General features: G+C 48.0%; 1 protein-coding gene across 2 annotated transcripts in view; it reads right to left on the bottom strand.

The window, feature by feature from the left end:
* DPF3 (double PHD fingers 3) overlaps positions 1-18,224 on the bottom strand; it is a 285,740-nt gene that overhangs the window by 110,382 nt on the left and 157,134 nt on the right. For both annotated transcript variants that reach the window (XR_008687334.2, XM_055437076.2), the window contains exons 4-5: positions 16,109-16,236; positions 8,883-8,978 (exon numbers count right to left, since the gene is read on the bottom strand). Coding sequence is in view for 1 of the 2 variants with exons in the window: in XM_055437076.2 (XP_055293051.1) it covers positions 8,883-8,978; positions 16,109-16,236 (224 nt within the window). In the remaining variant the exon portion in view is untranslated. The remainder of the gene's footprint in view (positions 1-8,882; positions 8,979-16,108; positions 16,237-18,224) is intronic.

Genomic DNA, 18,224 nt, shown 5'->3' with positions numbered 1-18,224 from the left:
TCATGTCACACAGCACTTGGCATTATCTGGCATTATACTAGGCTTCCCTGGTGGCTCAGATGGTAAAGAATCCACCTGCAATGCAGGAGATCCAGGTTCGATCCCTGGGCCGGGGAAGATCCCCTGGATGAAGGGAATGACTCCTAGTATTCTTAAGGGCTTCCTTGGTAGCTCAGTTAGTAAAGAATCCACCTGCCACACAGGAGACCCCGGTTCGATTCCTGCGTTGAGAAAACTTGCTGGAGAAGGGATAGGCTCCCCAGTCCAGTATTCTTGGGCTTCCTTCATGGCTCAGCTGGAAAAGAATCCGCCTGCAATGCGCAAGACCTGGGTTCTATCCCTGGGTTGAGAAGGGCAAGGCTACCCACTCCAGTATTCTGGCCTGGAGAATTCCATGGACTGTATAGTCCATGGGGTCAACAAAGAGTTGGACATGACTGAGTAACTTTCACTTTCACTTCACTTTTCACCAGTATTCTTGCCTGGAGAATTGCATGGACAGAGAAGCCTGGCAGGTTACAGTTCAAGGGCTCACAAAGAGTCGGACATGACTGAGCAACTAAGCACGCACGCACAATGTTATACTATATATTTGTTGGTGTACTTGCTGGTTTTCTGTTTCCCCCATGTAAGGGTGGAAAATGCATCTATTTGGGCCACCATTATGGAACCTGGCACAGGGCCAGCCACCTAAACAGCACTTAATGAATGTTTGCTGAATAAATGAACCAATCCACCAGCCAGTCAGTAAGTTAATTGTCTTTGGGTCTTCTCCTTCATTCTCTGTATCCAGATATCTTTCTTCAAAGGACATCTTCAGTTCAGTCGCTCAGTCGTGTCCGACTCTCCGCGACCCCATGAATCACAGCACGCCAGGCCTCCCTGTCCATCACCAAATCCCGGAGTTCACTCAAACTCATGTCCATCAAGTCGGTGATGCCATCCAGCCATCTCATTCTCTGACGTCCCCTTCTCCCGCCCCCAACCTTTCCCAGCATCAGAGTCTTTTCCAGTGAGTCAACTCGTCGCATGAGGTGGCCAAAGTATTGCAGCTTCAGCCCTAGCATTAGTCCTTCCAATGAACACCCAGGATTGATCTCCTTTAGAATGGACTGGTTGGATCTCCTTGCAGTCCAAGGGACTCTCAAGAGTCTTCTCCAGCACCACAGTTCAAAAGCATCAATTTTTCGGCGATCAGCTTTCTTCACAGTCCAACTCTCACATCCATACATGACCACGGGAAAAACCATAGCCTTGACTAGATGGACCTTTGTTGGCAAAGTAATGTCTCTGCTTTTTAACATGCTATCTAGGTTGGTCATAACTTTCCTTCCGGCTTTGCATTTCCCTTTGACTCCATATCTTAATCCAGGGGCATCAATTAACCCTTGAGCTGCTCAAAGAACTCACCAGCTAGGGTTCTACCTCTGCGCTGCCCTACCCAATGCATCCTGCATGATACTCAGACTCATGAGACAAAAGGAGTGAAGGACAGGAGCCCATGGTCATCCATTCAATCACATACTCAGTCACAGCCATCCGAAGCCTACTGATTTATCCAGTGATATCCTAATACCAACCCTACCACGGTCACCTCATGCTCATGCAACATCCAAGTCTTTGTTTTGATTGATCCCTGTCATGGATCCGCCTCTACTCTGCCCAGCCATATCTGGTCCATGCATTAGCCTTGTTAATATGCCACTCCTCCGAGAATCTTCCTCTTGCCACACTAAGGAGTAAAGCATCAGTTTTAAAGTCAGACGGACATATCTTTAAACACTAGCATGTGTTTTTGGACAAATTACTTGTCTAAGTGCCAGTTTTCTCAGCTGTAAAATGGGCAGAGCAACATCTTTATTGCAGAGTTGCTATAGAGCTAATAAGGGGGTGTGAAACCACAGGGGACAATGCTAGGTCTACAGGAAGTACTCAATAAATTATTTCCCGCCCTTGCCCACTTGACTTCTCTTTCCTCTGAACTCTTATTGCATTTGGTAAGTGCACAGTCAGAAGCCTGCTGCTTTCTAATTGTATCATGACTATTAGCATTTTCTCCTCAATTTAATTCCAAGGTCCCAGAGAGCAAAGATGACACTCCATATTTTATTATAACCCCTGACACTTAGTACTATGCAGGGCACACAGCAACCAAAGTTCTTTCTTATATATTAGCTTAGTTAATTCCTACAATACCATCTGAGTTTAACCGACTAATTTCATTCCCATTTGGTACTTGAAGAAACAGGTTCAGAAAAGACTCATGACTTGCCCATAGTCACAAAGCCAATGGAAGATGGGGGCCCAGGTTTCCAGAATCTGTTACAGAAGACTTTGAGACTGATGTCCAAAAAAACCACCCTCCTGCTCTGAGAACTGCAGATCTCACTCCACTCCTCCCCACCCCACCTCCCATTCACACACTGGTGGGCCATGGCAGGCATGATTGCACCACACGGCCCTGCCCCACTGGCCACTGCTGATTGGCTGACTCAGAAGTAGACACATGACCAAGCTGGGCCAATCAGATTCTAGCTCCAACAGACTTTAAATTGGAAAATAGTTACTCTAGTTAGTATAGGTCACTTGAACTGCTGCTAGGGACCCATAAATTCAGGAACTATAGGGCCGCATGCACAGAGAGGCAGAAGAGGCAGTCTTATGAGAGAAGGATGAAGGAGGAAGGAGTCAAGACCAAAAACTGCCTGGGTTCCTTACTTTTTCCCTGTCCTAAATCCCGGCCACTTTCTGGTCCTTCCTGAACCTTGAAAAATTGCTCAAATCTTGGGTAATAGCTCAGCAGCTTTTCAAATAGTTCCCATTTTTGCTTAACCTGGTGAGTTTTCTACAACTAAAAGATTCTCAACTAGGATAGACTCAGTCCCAAGCAGAGAGTTAGTTGCTCTATACCAGTTGTTCTCAAATAGTGGTCCAGGGATCCTTGGGAGTCGCTGAGACCCTTTCAGGGAGTCTCTGATGGTAAAATATTTTTGTAATAGTGATGAAGTGTTCTTTGAACGTTTTCACTCTCATCCTCCCACAAGTGCACAGTGGAGTTTTCCAGGGGCTACAGAACACACTGCTGTCATCAGTCCATGTGCTGTGTACCCTTAAGTTTAACATTTTTCTGTTTCTCTTTCTAATATGAGAAGTATCACTGGTTATCAGCCGCCAGAACAACAGCTTTGGAGGGGGGTGGGGGTGTCTCAGTAATTTTTGAGTAAAGAATCCCTGAGACCAAATAAATATTGAGAACTGCTGTTCTACACTCTTGCTATTTCAAGTGCAGTGCTCAGATCAGCAGCACTGACATCATCTGGGATACTGCTAATCGAGCAAGATCTCAGTCGCCACCCACCAGAATTTACGCTTGAACAAGATCACCAGGTGCTTTATATGCACATTAAAGTTTGGGAAGCACTGGACTACACCATTCTGCATCATAAACACTTACTGATTGATCAACTGATTGATAACACTCACTTGGATGACTCACAGGAATTTCATGAATTTTAAAAAGCTTTGGTTGTTGGGCTAAAGTTACCACTGACTTACAGTAGGGCTTATTGTTGCGTTAAAGCTACCAAAGACTGCTGCTGCTGCCAAGTCGCTTCAGTCATGTCCGACTCTGTGCAACCCCATAGATGGCAGCCCACCAGGCTCCCCCGTCCCTGGGATTCTCCAGGCAAGAACACTGGAGTGGGTTGCCACTTCCTTCTCCAACGCATGAAAGTGAAAAGTGAAAGTGAAGTCGCTCAGTCGTGTCTGACTCAGTGACCCCGTGGACTACAGCCCACCAGGCTCCTCCGTCCATGGGATTTTCCAGGCAAGAGTACTGGAGTGGGGTGCCATTGCCTTCTCCAACCAAAGACTAGGGCCAGTTATTAATTGTTGGGCCTAAATTTCTCTCATCTCTCAGGGAATCTCCATTGTCAAAGTCAGAGGGCTATTCCCTTTGCTTGTCCTCTCCTAATACTATTTCACCTTTATTAAGCACTCAAAATCAGTTGTGAATTACTAACTCAATTTTAATGATGAAGAAACTGAGACCCACAGTACTTACATTATTTGGTCAAGGTCACAGGGGTTATACATGGAACAACAGACTGGTTCCAAATAGGAAAAGGAGTACGTCAAGGCTGTATATTGTCACCTTGCTTATTTAACTTATATGCAGAGTACACCATGAGGAACACTGGGCTGGAAGAAGCACAAGCTGGAATCAAGATTGCTGGGAGAAATATCAATAACCTCAGATATGCAGATGACACTACCCTTATGGCAGAAAGTGAAGAGGAACTCAAAAGCCTCTTGATGAAAGTGAAAGAGGAAAGTGAAAAGGTTGGCTTGAAGCTCAACATTCAGAAAACAAAGATCATGGCATCTGGTCCCATCACTTCATGGGAAATAGATGGAAAAACAGTGGAAACAGTGTCAGACTTTATTTTGGGGGGCTCCAAAATCACTGCAGATGCTGATTGCAGCCAGGAAATTAAAAGACACTTACTCCTTGGAAGGAAAGTTATGACCAACCTTGATAGTATATTAAAAAGCAGAGACATTACTTTGCCAACAAAGGTCCGTCTAGTCAAGGCTATGGTTTTTCCCGTGGTCATGTATGGATATGAGAGTTGGACTGTGAAGAAAGCTGATCACTGAAGAATTGATGCTTTTGAACTGCAGTGTTGGAGAAGACTCTTGAGAGTCCCTTGGACTGCAAGAAGATCCAAACAGTTCATTCTAAAGGAGATCAATCCTGGGTATTCATTGGAAGGACTGATGCTAAAGCTGAAACTCCAATACTTTGGCCACCTCATGCGAAGAGTTGACTCACTGGAAAAGACTCTGATGCTGGGAAAGGTTGGGGGCGGGAGGAGAAGGGGACGACAGAGAATGAGATGGCTGGATGGCATCACTGACTCTGTGGACATGAGTTTGAGTGAACTCCAGGAGTTGGTGATGGACAGGGAGGCCTGGTGTGCTGTGATTCATGGGGTCGCGGAGAGTCGGACATGACTGAACGACTGAACTGACTGACTGACAGGGGTTACATACTTGACCCAAACTCTAATAAGTGGTAAAGCTGGGATTAAACTTAGGGTTCAGACAAGGTAGAGATTGTTCTTGTCATCACTACCTTAGCCCTGATTTCTATGAACCCACAGAGCATCTGGGGGTCTGGTTAGAGTGCAGACTCCAATTCAGCCCAACTGGGGTGGAGTCTAGCATCTGCATTTCTAACGAGCTCCCAGGTGAAGTTGATGCTGAAGCCCAGGGACCACATACTGAGACAGCCTTAGACTGCGTCTCAGTCCTGACAACAGAAACAGACAGACTGTCCTCCAGGCGCCAGCAGCAGCTTGAATACACGTTAAAGGGTAGCTTCATTGAGGTTGTGCATGAAGCAGTCTCCACTCCTTATTCCAGCACAGGCAGGCTCACCTGTAACTTTTAGGTTCTTCTATGGTTCCCACCATGGGTGACATGTCCACTATGCTACTGCACAATGTAGAGCCATTTGACTGCCCCTCCGCCAGCATGAATGGGCCCAGAACTAGCCTAGGCCCCATCTAGCTCCACTGCTGTGTTCGGGCCTTTTCTCAGTGCCCAGAAAGCTCAAATAAGACTTTTTGTTCTTTTCCTATCATTAAACCATTCATTCAACAAACTGGCCAATGGCCACATGCTGGGCACTAGGCCATGAGTGACCCAGCAGAAAAGTACAGACCTGTGTTCAAATCCTCACTTCTTCCTTACTGGGTTGGACAACCCTGAACAAGTTTTTAACCTCTCCAGTAGTAATAATACCAACTTATAAGAAAGAAAGAAGCAGTGCTGACCAAGAGAAATACAACGGGGGTCACATGCCATTTTAAATTTTCCAATGGCCACATTTTTGAAAAGAGTGAAAAGAGAAAAAGATGAAATTAATTTTAGTAATATATTTTATTTAACCCAATCTATCCAAAATATCTTTATTTCAGTATGTAATCAATATAAAATCATTAATGAAATGGTCACCATTCTTTTTATACTATGTCTTCAAAATCTATGGCTTCTCTGGTAGCTCAATTGATGAAGTATCTACCTGCAAATGCAAGAGACTCGGGTTTGATCCCTGGTCGGGCAGATCCCTTGGAGAAGGGAATGGCAACCCACTCTAGTATTCTTGCCTGGGAAATCCCATGGACAGAGGAGCCTGCCAGGCTACAGTCCGTGGGGTAGCAAGTTAGGTAGTTCAGTCGCTCAGTCATGTCTGACTCTTTGCGACCCCATGAAGGGTCGCAAGAGTTGGACACAATTGGGTGACTAAACCACCACCTTCAAAATCTGGTGAATATTTTACATCTACAGCATATTTCAATTTGCATGAGCAACATGTCAAGTGTTTGGTAGCCACAAGTGGCCAGCGGACAGTGAAGAAATACAGAATGCAGCATAAAAAGGAGCTGCCATCACTCTCAGTAACGTAGCTCTCATTGCGAAGAGCCTCATCACTGCCTAATGTACAGGAAGTATACAATCAGCACAGATGACTGTTGCTGCTGCTCTGATGGTGAAGACACCCAATTCATATTTGCTGACTGCAAGTTCAATGCCTAGATTTCAGGGAGTAGAGATATTAAAACAACCATTGTCTACCATCTACTAGAGTAAGTTTGGTCTGGGCTAAGAGAAGGGATGGAAACCGGCCTGCAGGCATATAGCAATTGGCATTCACAAAAGGCCCAGAAAGCCCACATTCTAAAGTCTTCTTTAACAATAGAACTAGATCATTCGTTACTTTGTAACCCCCAATGAAGGCATGGGTCCAGGCAAATTCATCAGTGGCCACTAAGAAGATTAGGTAAAAATATGATGAGGCACTTTTCTAAGGAGAGCTCTGGCTGACAACACCCAAATTCCTGATCAGTTTTACCACCGCTGAAGTCAGAACCAGTGGACAGCATACGCCTCCAGATGTGAAGCAATAAGAAACACACATTACACCTAGGAAAGAGTCTAGCCCCACCAAAAAGGTATTTACATACACACACGAATATCCACAAGCTAACCGTCTCTCATCAAAACACTAGTTTTCAGGAAATAAAGAGGATCCAGGGGCACATTAGACACCACCAGTCTGCCAAATCTAGAATACGAAAAATTCTACAAGACCAACCACCCAAGTTCTTCAACAAATAAATGGCATGGAGGGGAAAAAAATTATGTATGTGACAGGGAATAGCAAGGAAGAAGTATGTTATAGAATGCAAAAGACAAGTTTCAAACTGCCAAAGCCATTTTTGAGAAAATCAGAGGGAAATGATCAGGGACTGGATACCAGAATGGTGGTGGTTTAGTCACTAAGTCGTGTCCGACTCTTGTGATCCCATGGTCTATAGCCTACCAGGCTCCTCTGTCCATGGAATTCTCCAGGCAAGAATACTGGAGTGAGTAGCCATTCCCTTCTCCAGGGGATCTTCCGGACCCAGGGGTCAAACTCAGGTCTTTTGTATTGCAGGAAGATTCTTTACCGACTGAGCCACCAGGGAAGGTGGAGGATACTAGAATAGTTATTTTTATTAGGTATGATAATGATGCCTGTTAGAGATATACATTAAAATATGGCACAGGTTAAATAAAAAAAAAAAAAGTCTAGAACTTGCACTGAAATATCCCACATACAAAAAAAAAAACTACACACACAGAAAACAAACAAACATACAAACCAGCCGAAAGTGGGAGCAAAGAAAAGATTAAACAAAGCACTGATCATGGAGGAAACTGAGCTGTGGTATCAGCGGGCGGCCCTGTCCAGACTGAGAAATTCCAGCTCCCGTCCAGGTCAGAGCACCGTAGCTCAGAGTGGGCACTGCTGGGCCACCTGCACCAGTCACCTAGAAACCTGTTTACAATACAGCCTTCCAGGCCCGACCCTGGACCTCCTAAATCACAACTTCTAGGAGTGGGTCCTGCAAATTTGCATTTCGATAGGCTCTAGTGGTGATCCAGATGTGTGCTCAGACTCAAGAGCCACAGGGAACACAGAGCCTTGCCATAATCACCACTCAACCCAAGCCCAGAGGACACCCAGGACTAGCCTCTCGTCCGGAGAAGGGGTAGGCATCCGTCCAGAGGCTGAAGGAGCCAGACCAGCCTCAGAGCGCTAATTCTCCAGACGGAAAGCGGCAGCTCATCCCCACAGCGCCCACTCCACCGGGTTATTTTCAGATACTCCTGCAGATCCCTGAAGGTGACCACAGACAACCCCTTTGGCCTTGAGAATGAGGACTCTGGAGGACCACCCCAAAAGCCTGAGAGCGCCACTCAGGTTTGGCTCCCTCCCCTCAAGGGTCACCCTCATATTTTTATTCCTTCCATCATGGATTTCCTATTTGCCATTCCCCAGGCTTCTGGTCTTTTCTTGCCGTATTCCAGACCCACACACCTCCAAAACTCTTGCCACACCTGCCTGGGAACCATCAGCTATGGCCCCACCATGCTTTCCCAGTAAGCTTCTGCTCTCTGCCTGGTGAAAAGTATGCCAAAGCAGTACCTGTGAAACTGGGGCAGCCCTAGGGACAGGACACTTCCAGCCTTCTTCGATGACTGAGGAATGGGGTCAGCAGTCACATTCTCCTCATCCTCTATCTTCGCCCAGACCTCACCCTCACCCTCCCATCCCCTCGCTGTGTCCTCTGCCACTTCTCTCCCTCTAGCCAGCTCTAAACTCGGGGATCAGAGCTCTTCTAGCAGTCTCCTCTCTGGGTGTTGTGCGAGGAAGACCATGGATACACTGTCTAACCAGCTGCAGCGGGATTCTGAATATGGGGTCCAGTTGTCTGGCAGGCCCCCCGCCTCCCTGATCTCTTCCCTCCCTCCTGGCATCCCCAGCTTACCCGTCCTCTGGTCCGATTCTTCCGCTTGGGAATATCCTCTTCTAAATCCTCTTCTTCATTTCCTTCTTCTACATTTTCATCATTTTCTAAAACCCTCTGAAATGAGAAGAAAATAGAAGCATTGAGAAATAAAGCACAGAGGAGAAAATCCTCAGAGGGTAATGTGGAGGGTGTTGTGTTTTGTTGTTGTTATTTTTTAGCACAGTGAAGAAGCTGCCGTGGTTCAGCCTCCAAAATGCTGGCCAGGAGTTGGAGCTCCTGGCTGTACCGACTCTCTCTCCCAAGACTCTTCCAGCCAAGTCCTCCCAGAACACCGACCTTTTCTACACTTTTTGCCCACAAAGTGTTTTCTACAAAGAGAATACTCTAGTAAGGGTGCTCTTCTATGTAGGCCCAAGATGTCTGGTCAAAACTTCAGTTCAGTTCAGTCACTCAGTAGTGTTCAACTCTTTGCGACCCCACGGACTGTAGCACTCCAGCCTTCCCTGTCCATCACCAACTCCTGGAGCTTGCTCAAACTCATGTCCATCAAGTTGGTGATGCCATCTAACCATCTTATCCTCTGTCCTCCCCTTCTCCTCCTGCCTTCAATCTTTCCCAGCATCAGGGGTCTTTTCCAAAGCTTACTTTAATGTAATTTTCCTTTTGTTCCTCAAGGGCCACCTCAAAGATATGAAAATACATCTCTCCTTTCCCTGGCATTTGGGAATTCTACCTAGTTTGATGAAAACAACTTCCTATCCATCTGACCAGAATTTGACATGAATGTGTTATTCCTTGTCTCCCACTGTCATGTTCTTTTAAGAGAAATGGATTGTCATTACAGCACTTGTAGTAGAGATTCAATTTAATTCTCTCTCTCCAACAGCCCTGCAAGTCATACTGTAGCAGAGAAGTCAACTTCCATTTTACAGGTAAACAAACTGAGGCTGAAAACAGTTTCAACTGCTCAAGATTATACAACAGAATCCACAACCAAAGCAAGGTCAGGTTCATCAGCTCAGTGTTTCCATTTCTCTCCTAGCTCTTGTGTCTGATAATTCCAAGGCATATTATGACACTTCTTAGAGGACCTGAGCACCTCGCTGACTTGGTGGAAGGCAAGAAAATGGAAACCTATGTCTCCAGGTTTAAGGGAGGGATAAGAGACTATGGCAGAGGACCAGCTTCCCCTTCCCCAGAGTAGAAATGAGATAAGGGGAAGGGGAGCCCATGGATTCCATGTCAGGGGTCCTAGGAGCTTCTTTGTAAGCTGATTGTGTGACCCTGGGAGAGTCATCATTGCTTCATGCCTCAGTTTCCCCAGTTACAAAATAGGAACTCATTCATTCAGTCAATCAACAAACATTTATCGAGGGCTGACTACATGGTAGGAGCTGTCCTAGATCAGCCACAGTGTGGCTACAGACCTGGCCTCAGTGGACTCTCCAGCCTAATGCAGGGAAAACAGATTCAAACAGCATACATAACCCTATAATTACAACTGCTATGAAAACAGCAACAAACAAATTCAAGGCGCTGTGAGAGGCTGTTAGAAAGAAACTTCACGTTATCTGAGGTCAGGTAGGGCTCACCTGGGGAAGTGAACAAAGGGTGTTGAGATGTGAAGGATGAACAGGGACTAACCTTGAGAACAGGGACGGAGGGAAGAAGAGGAGGGAAAGTATTCCAGGCAGAGGGAACAGCACGAGCAGACACCCAGAACCAGGGAGGTGAACACAGCTTGTCCAGGGAGCACGAGGAGGCCAGTGTGACCAGCGCTCAGTGGCTCGGGGAGAGACTGGCATAAGATGATGCTGGAAAGGTGGGTGGGTACCAAGTTATACAGGACACCAGCATCCAGCCATCCTATGGTGATGGTGTGACAATCACACAAGCTATGAAAAGGCTTAGAAGGCAGCATGCACGGTACTGATTTCTAGTATCACCATCACTGTTCAAGTGGCCTCCTGGGCTTGCCCTCAAAGCAGGAAGCCCAGGGGTGAGTTTCCAGCGACCTTCTCCCACTGCCTTCTTGTCAGAGAGTTCCATTTCCATCACTGTGGTCAGGATATTGCTAATTAACCAAATTCTCCCAAAGAACTCAAAACAGGTATAGTAAATCCTTCTCTGGCTTCTCTACCAGTTTATATGGGAAACCATCAGCTGACAGCACTGAGGCTCTCTGAGCCAACCTTAGACACCTAACAGAGAAGCAGCAGCAGCAGCTGGACACAACCTCTGGCCCATGGCTAGGAAACGCTGGCCTCAGCCCAGCACAAGCAGCTCAACCTTTCTGAACCTTGGCTTCCTGAACCATTGGGGGAAGACTGGCAGGACAGTGACGAGTCAGGTGCTCTGCAGCCTTTGGTGAAAAGATGTGGCATAAATGCAAGATGTGCTTTTGCTGTTTGTAGAGCCACCTTGCAAACTCTCTGGGTGTTGAAGTCATTTAATCATGGTAACTTCTGAGTGTCTTGACTTTAAAGGTCATTGCCTCTGGCATCTCAGTGCAATTCTGACTCCATTCGAATTTGCTTCATTATGAAGGTGTTTATTACCCACCATATAAACTCTGGGTTAGAAGGCAAAAGGTGGGGAAGGCGGTTGCACTTGTCCCCAGACACACTGCACAGTCTCAACGTCTGGGAGGAAACTGACTTCTCCCTCCCTCTTCCCATCGGCCTCCCTGCATCTCTAGAACCTCTGGTCTGAGCTTCGGGCCTCACATGTGACAGCGGCGTTTCCCGTGTTTCTGCATTTCCTGCAACATGGCTCTGACACCAGAAGCCTCCCTACACAGCACAGGAGGAGCCAGGAGCTCCTCACACACAGAACTCATATTCAGAGTTCAGGAAGCAGAGGGGGCATCCTGTACCAGGAGAGCAGGGCAGTTGTGTCCAGCTAGGGACGCAGCTCACCCCCTCATGACATACCTGCATTCCCTGGCCAAGGGTATTACTTGGAAAACAAACACATTTTCAAATAACTTTTCTCCTTGAGACTCTAAACAATCTTTACAGTGATGATAATGATTGTTTGTGATTGTGCTTTTTGTTTTTTTAAAAAAAGGAGGAATTTTTTTTGCATTTCAGAGGAATTCTTCTTTAAAGACTCTGGTATCACTGGTTGGAACAGTGCAAAATTCTCCTAGATGATTTCCCTCCTTCCACTGCAGGCCCTGCATCCAGTCTCCTTTCCACACAGCAGCCAGACGGGTCTTCAGGAAACACAAATTCACTGCCCTGGTTAAAACCCCTTGAATGGATTGCTTTTTCATGTCCCATGAAATCACGAGTCTTTTCCAGGTCTGGCTCTGCCCGCCTCTCCAGCCCCATCCTGGGACCTTCCCTCCCTGGCACCCTGCTCCAGCTGCACCAGCCTCTATTCTTTCAATGCAATGAGTTCAGATCTATCATGAGAACTTCAAGAGCACCATTCCTCCGCCCAGAAAGCCCTTCTGCAGGTCCCTGGCTTTGCTGACACCTTCTCCTCCCAAAGGACTGGGGGATAGCCCTTGTCTCCCTTAGGACAGCACCTAGAATCTGTCTCTCCTCTTAGACTGAGCGTTTGTGCTCTGTTCTTTTCATGGCACTTATCCTGAAAGGCAGCCATTTAACTTGTTTCCTTGCTTTCCATCTATACGTCACACTAGACTATAAGCATGAGAGGTAGGGACAGGTCTCTCCTTGGTTTCCCTGTTTCCCCAGAACCCAGCACAACGCCTGCTCAGAGGAGGCCCTCAATAAATTTTAGTGGAATGAATGCATGAAAGGAAAATGAACAAAACGGTTCATTTGCTGCATGCACACTTTATTTTAATGATCAGAGTCAATAAAACCATGTACACTCATCTGGCTTTTGGTCCTGGTTTTGGCTTCTAGCACAGCGGATGGCAGCCCCATGCTCTGCACACAGTAGGCTTTCAGTTTACATCAGGAATGAGGGCAATGGTGGTGATTCAACAATGACAAGCCGCACACTGCCCTGATGCTGCCCGAGAAGGACTCAAACTCATCTCCAGCTCAAAAAGGAAAGGGCTGCCTATCACTGGAGCATCAAGACTTCTGGGCAATGCTTCTGTCCCGCTCACTGACTTGGTCAAATTACACTAACTGCACAAAAAGTCTCTCAACCGGCATTACAGATGGGACAGACAGTGACTTCAAAGACCTAAAAGTCCAAAAAATGGGATATAATACATGAAGAGTAAAAAAAGAAGAAGAAGAAGAAAATACTAGGTGCTCTAAATGCCAGGGGTAAAAAGAGAACTAGGGGCTGGGTGTGATCAAGAAAGGCTTCACAGGGAAGGTGCTATTGGGGCCGAGCCTAATAGATGGGAGGAATTTGTACACATGGCGATGGAAGAAAAGGCTCGCCAGATAAAGGGCACAGCATGACCAGAGGCACGGAGGGGAGAAGGCTGGAGAACAGAAGGAGTAAAGGAATCGTGGGAAATAAGCCTGAAAACTAGGTTAGGAGCCGAGAGAGGAGGCCCAAGAAGATCACCCTCATCATTCTGCATTTATTTAGCAGGAAACAAAAGCGTGTCAGGCCAAGTTTTTTAAACAAGGGCGTGGTACAAGCAGAGTTGTGTTTGGGGATGAAAGTTCAGCTATCAAAGCAGGACATGGAGAGGGGATGGACTAGGGATGGCGACTCACAGGAATCTGTTCACTCGTGCATCCATGTAATGAATATTTATTGTGCGTCTACTGCAGTCCATGGGGTCGCAAAGAGTCAGACACGACTGAGCGACTGAACTGAACTGAATTGAACTACTATGTGCCAGACACTGTTTAGGCTTTGAGATACAAAAGACGTGCAAACAAGATAGACAAGAGATTTCTGCCCTCGAAGAGTTTATATTCTGTTGGAAACAAAAACAGAAAACAAACAATAGGGTAATAAATTAGTAAATTGTAAGTTATGTTAGATGATAAAACCTATGGGGAAAAAGTAAAGGAAAGCAGAGTAAGAGAATGGGGACTGCTGGGGGGTGCGGAGGACACAGGATGTGGTATTACATTCAGCGGTCACGGGACGCTTCACAGAGCAGAAGAGACAGGGGCTGAACTTGAAGAAGGTGAGGGTGAGAGCCGAGCAGATGTCTGGGGAGAGGACTGTGCAGGCAGAGGAAGCAGCCAGAGCACAGCCAGAGGTGGAGCGTGCCTGGTGTAAGAGTGAGGCGCAAAAGACCGGGGCGCCTGGAGCCCAGTGAGCCTGCACGAGGGAGCAGCAAGTCAGAGGGAGGGGAGAGGACATGACTTTTACGCGGGAGAGCAGGGACCAGTGCAGGGCTCTGCACACAGGGAAGGCCCCCGTCAGTCACCAGCAGGGGCTACTCAGAAACCAACAGTAACAGTTCAGATGGGAGCTGTGAGGGCGTGGACCAGGGCAGCAGCAGGATATATAGGGAGAAGAGCTACCCCTCTGGGTTTGCGTTTAGGGAGCAGTGGACAGGATACCTGAGGAACGCATACCGGCTGTGGGAGAAAGACAGCGATCGAAGACGACTCCACAATGTGTCAGACAAATACAGGTTTGCATCAGTAAGGATCTTTACTGGGGCTGTAACTCTGAGAAGCCATGTTTCGATGACCAAACAGAAGAGACTAGACCATCCAGTATTCTTGCCTGGAGAATTCAATGGACAGAGGAGCCTGGTGATTAATTGCTTAGGCTGTAGATAGAACAGAGCCTGATCTCTTTCGGGGCTTCCCAGGTGGCACTAGTGGTAAAGAACCTGTCTGCCAATGCAGGAGACTTAAGACATGGATTTGATCCCTGAGGCTGGAATATCCCCTGGAGAAGGAAATGGCAATTCACTCCAGTATTTTTGCCTGGAGAATCCCCTGGACAGAGGAGCCTGGTGGGCCACAGTCCATAGGGTTTGAAAAGAGTCAGACACAACTGAAGAAACAAGAGTTCAGTTCAGTTGAGTTCAGTCGCTCAGTCGTGTCCGATTCTTTGCGACCGCATGAATCGCAGCACACCAGGCCTCCCTGTCCATCACCAACTCCCTTCTCCTCCTGCCCTCAATCTTTCCCAGCAACAGAGTCTTTGCAAATGAGTCAACTTTTCGCATGAGGTGGCCAAAGTATTCGCGTTTCAGCTTCAGCATCAGTCCTTCCAATGAACACCCAGGACTGATCTCCTTTAGGAGGGACTGGTTGGATCTCCTAGCAGTCCAAGGGACTCTCAAGAGTCTTCTCCAGCACCACAGTTCAAAAGCATCTTAGCATCTATTGATCTGAAGGCAGGGATGGTAGAGGAGGCCACGTTCATGGATTTATTCAATGCCTTTATTGCGACCTGACTCTGCTAGGCACGTGCAAGGCCCCAAGGGTACAGTGGTGAACACGAAGGCCCTGTCCCCAGCTGGACAGTGTCCGCATGCTGGCGGTACTTACAAAGCAAATCAAACATGTAACTGGTAGTCATTTAATTACCATGCTAATATAGTAATACATAAATATTAAATTGAATGCAAAATTAATAATAAAGATGTAATTTCATAGCCATATACATGTACAACATAAAATATAAAATTTTAATGCAAAGTATAAATGTGATTTAATTTTATAATAATCTTGTTATGCTTAATTATTAAAAACTGGTATTTTATATTTATATTAATTAATATTATTACAATTTGCTGTGCCAACAATGGAGACTCAAGAAGCATAAAGAAGACACAAAATGCATTATCAAGCTGCCTGGTGACCCTGCCTGGTGACAGCCTTAGTTGGGCCGTGCACAGAGGGTGGTGGACACACGGGGCCAGGAGCCACCAACCCCACCTGGCAGGGGGCAGGGTGACTTCTAAACTGGCCTTGGAGGAGGAGTGGCAGGGCTGGGGAAGGACAAGGCGGCCAGGGAACTAGAGCGGAGGGGAATGGGGCGTGAGGCAGGGGTTGGGGGAACTCCCTGAGAGGCTGGGGGCCGTCCACCCAAGCTTTCTGCTACCAGTAGAAGGTGAGGACTCGGTCAGTCTTGCTCACTACTGTGTCCCCAGGGCCCAGCACAGTGCCTGGCACACACAGGCTCCCAAACTCCATTTTCAGTGGATGAACGGGGAGACAGAGGCCAGCTTCCCAGCAACGGTGCCTCGGAGCAGTGGAAACACAGTCCTGGCCCTGGAGAGGAGGCCCCAACTTGGGACTGCAGTTCTGGAGGCAGGGCGGTGATGCTTGGGGTCACCGCCTCCCCCTCCCATCCCCCCTACCCCACAAGCACAGAAATACCTGTATTTCCTGGATGTTCTCCTCCTCCCTGGCATCCACCTTCTTCTCCACCCCCTCACCACGGAGCAAGGCTTCCAGGGTGGTGCTTTCTGAGGTGAACCCATCCTTCTTCAGGGGCAGCTCCACTTCTGAAAAACAGAAAAGCAGCGTCAACCCACTCAGGACAGGAGGTGGGGGAAGCCCTTGAGGGCAAGCAGGAACCACAGCATCTGAGAAGGACTTGAGAAGGCCTGTGTGCTCTCCTCCTGGTCAAACACAAACACTGGAGTTGGGTCCGGCTTTTCCATCTCCGGTTCCCAGTCTCCTAGCCGGAGCCCAGCCCTGCCTGCTCCCTCAGAGACAGCGGAGGCTGGGTAGGAGGGGCACCTGATGGACACAGGGTCAGACGGGCAGGGTCTCTGGCCCGCTTCCGCCACTCTCCGACCCTGTAACTTCGGGCAAGGCACTCAAGGACCACCCCCCAGCCCTTTTCTGCACATCTACAAGAGTGAGGGTGACAATGCCCAGCCTCCCCACCAGGCCATTTTGTGGAGCATAAATGTGTTCCTTCACATTGAAGCACTTTGAAAACTCGAAAGCGGTGCACCAGTGTTGGGCTCAAGTCTTATGATCCTCTCCCTCCATGCCAACTCTCATCTGTCAACTCCATGACCTCCCCGTGGCCATGCTGGCTGCCCAGCTCCAGTCTGCTCCGTGAAAAGTTATTTCAACCTCAGAGCGGCTGTTCTAATCAACTCACCAGGGAAGTAAAGGCCTCTGAAGCCCAGGGAAGAAACATAATGAAAGAGCGGATGCCTAACAGGCCCCCAATCAGCAGCCAGGAGCTGCAGTGCCCGCACGTCGGGCCGTGTGTTCTGAAGACATCAGAGTTTGATTGGCTTCCTGGGGCTGGAGGTCATGCGGCCACCCGAGCAGTGGCAACCAGAGCCAGCCCTGCCCATGAGAGAAACCAGAGAGAGACATTGAACCCCCTTTCTCGAGAAGTCCTCCCATCTCCTACCCAGAGGATGGGTGGAGGTCTTCTGGTCAGTTTTGTTGTTGTTGTTTCATTAAAAACAGAAACCTCAGGAAAAGGTGATCGCACTCAGATTAACTACAAAATATCCCTCCAACCCTCTCTTTGGACCCTGTACCTTATACCCCCGGACCCTGCAGTTAGACGCATGGTTCCAACCCTCTATCAGGAAAGATGGTGCAAGGCCACAGGGGTGAGGTGCCCCAGCAAATGGTCAGGGGCACGAATGGCCCACCTGTATGCAGTCTAGTGTGGGGACTATTCATAGAAGAGCAGACAGGAATGAGGGGACAAGGAATGGGGAAGCACCCAGGGGAGTTAACAGTAGGGAGTTATGAGCATCGCTGTTCCTGGAGGGACAGAGAGAGCGTGTTGCAAGACCTGGAGAGAGCCTGGGCGAGCTCCCATGTAGGAGTCTGCGAGCCCGTGGGCCAGAGAACCCAGGCACACACGTCCAACTTCCCTCTCCTTCCCTCGTCTTCCTGCTCTTCCTGTCTGCCCATTGGCCGACCTCAACCGGAAGCAAGAGGGCAAGGGAACCTCACTGATAAAACCACTGAGGTCAACTTCTTCACACAGGGCAGTGCAAAGAAGGACAAAGAGCAGACCTTGGGGAGCAAATGGAAACAACCAGCACAACCAAGCCATGTTCCACTGGGCTCTGTATGGGTGTGCTCAGTCGCTCAGCCATGTCCAGCTCTTTGTGACCCCGTGGACTGTAGCCTGCCAGGCTCCTCTGTCCATGGGATTCTCCAGGCAAGATTACTGGAGTGGGCTGCCATGCCCTCCTCGAGGGGATCTTCCCAACCCAGGGATGGAACCCAGGTCTCCCAAACTGCAGGCAGATTCTTTACCATCTGAGCCACCAGGGAAGCCCTTGGGCTTTATTCTCCCTCAAATGAAACTCCACCTACCCCTTCTGTCTCCTCCACTAGAACCTGCTCAGATGCAGGCTGAGCAGCCCACAAGGAAGGGCACTTGGGCAGCGCATCAAAACTGAAGAAATTCACATGCTTGTGTGATCAGACCCCAGGAGATGATGATGGGAAGGAGAAACAGCATATAACATTCTTGAAAGGTAAGGTCTTTGGGATTTTTCTT

The sequence above is a fragment of the Moschus berezovskii genome, chromosome 9 (genome assembly GCF_049115385.1).
Source record: "Moschus berezovskii isolate FMDL1 chromosome 9, NW_MosBer_1.0, whole genome shotgun sequence".
NCBI lineage: Eukaryota > Metazoa > Chordata > Mammalia > Artiodactyla > Moschidae > Moschus > Moschus berezovskii.
The sequence above is the reverse complement of the archived record's forward strand: the minus strand, read 5'-3'. Positions and strand labels throughout refer to the sequence as shown.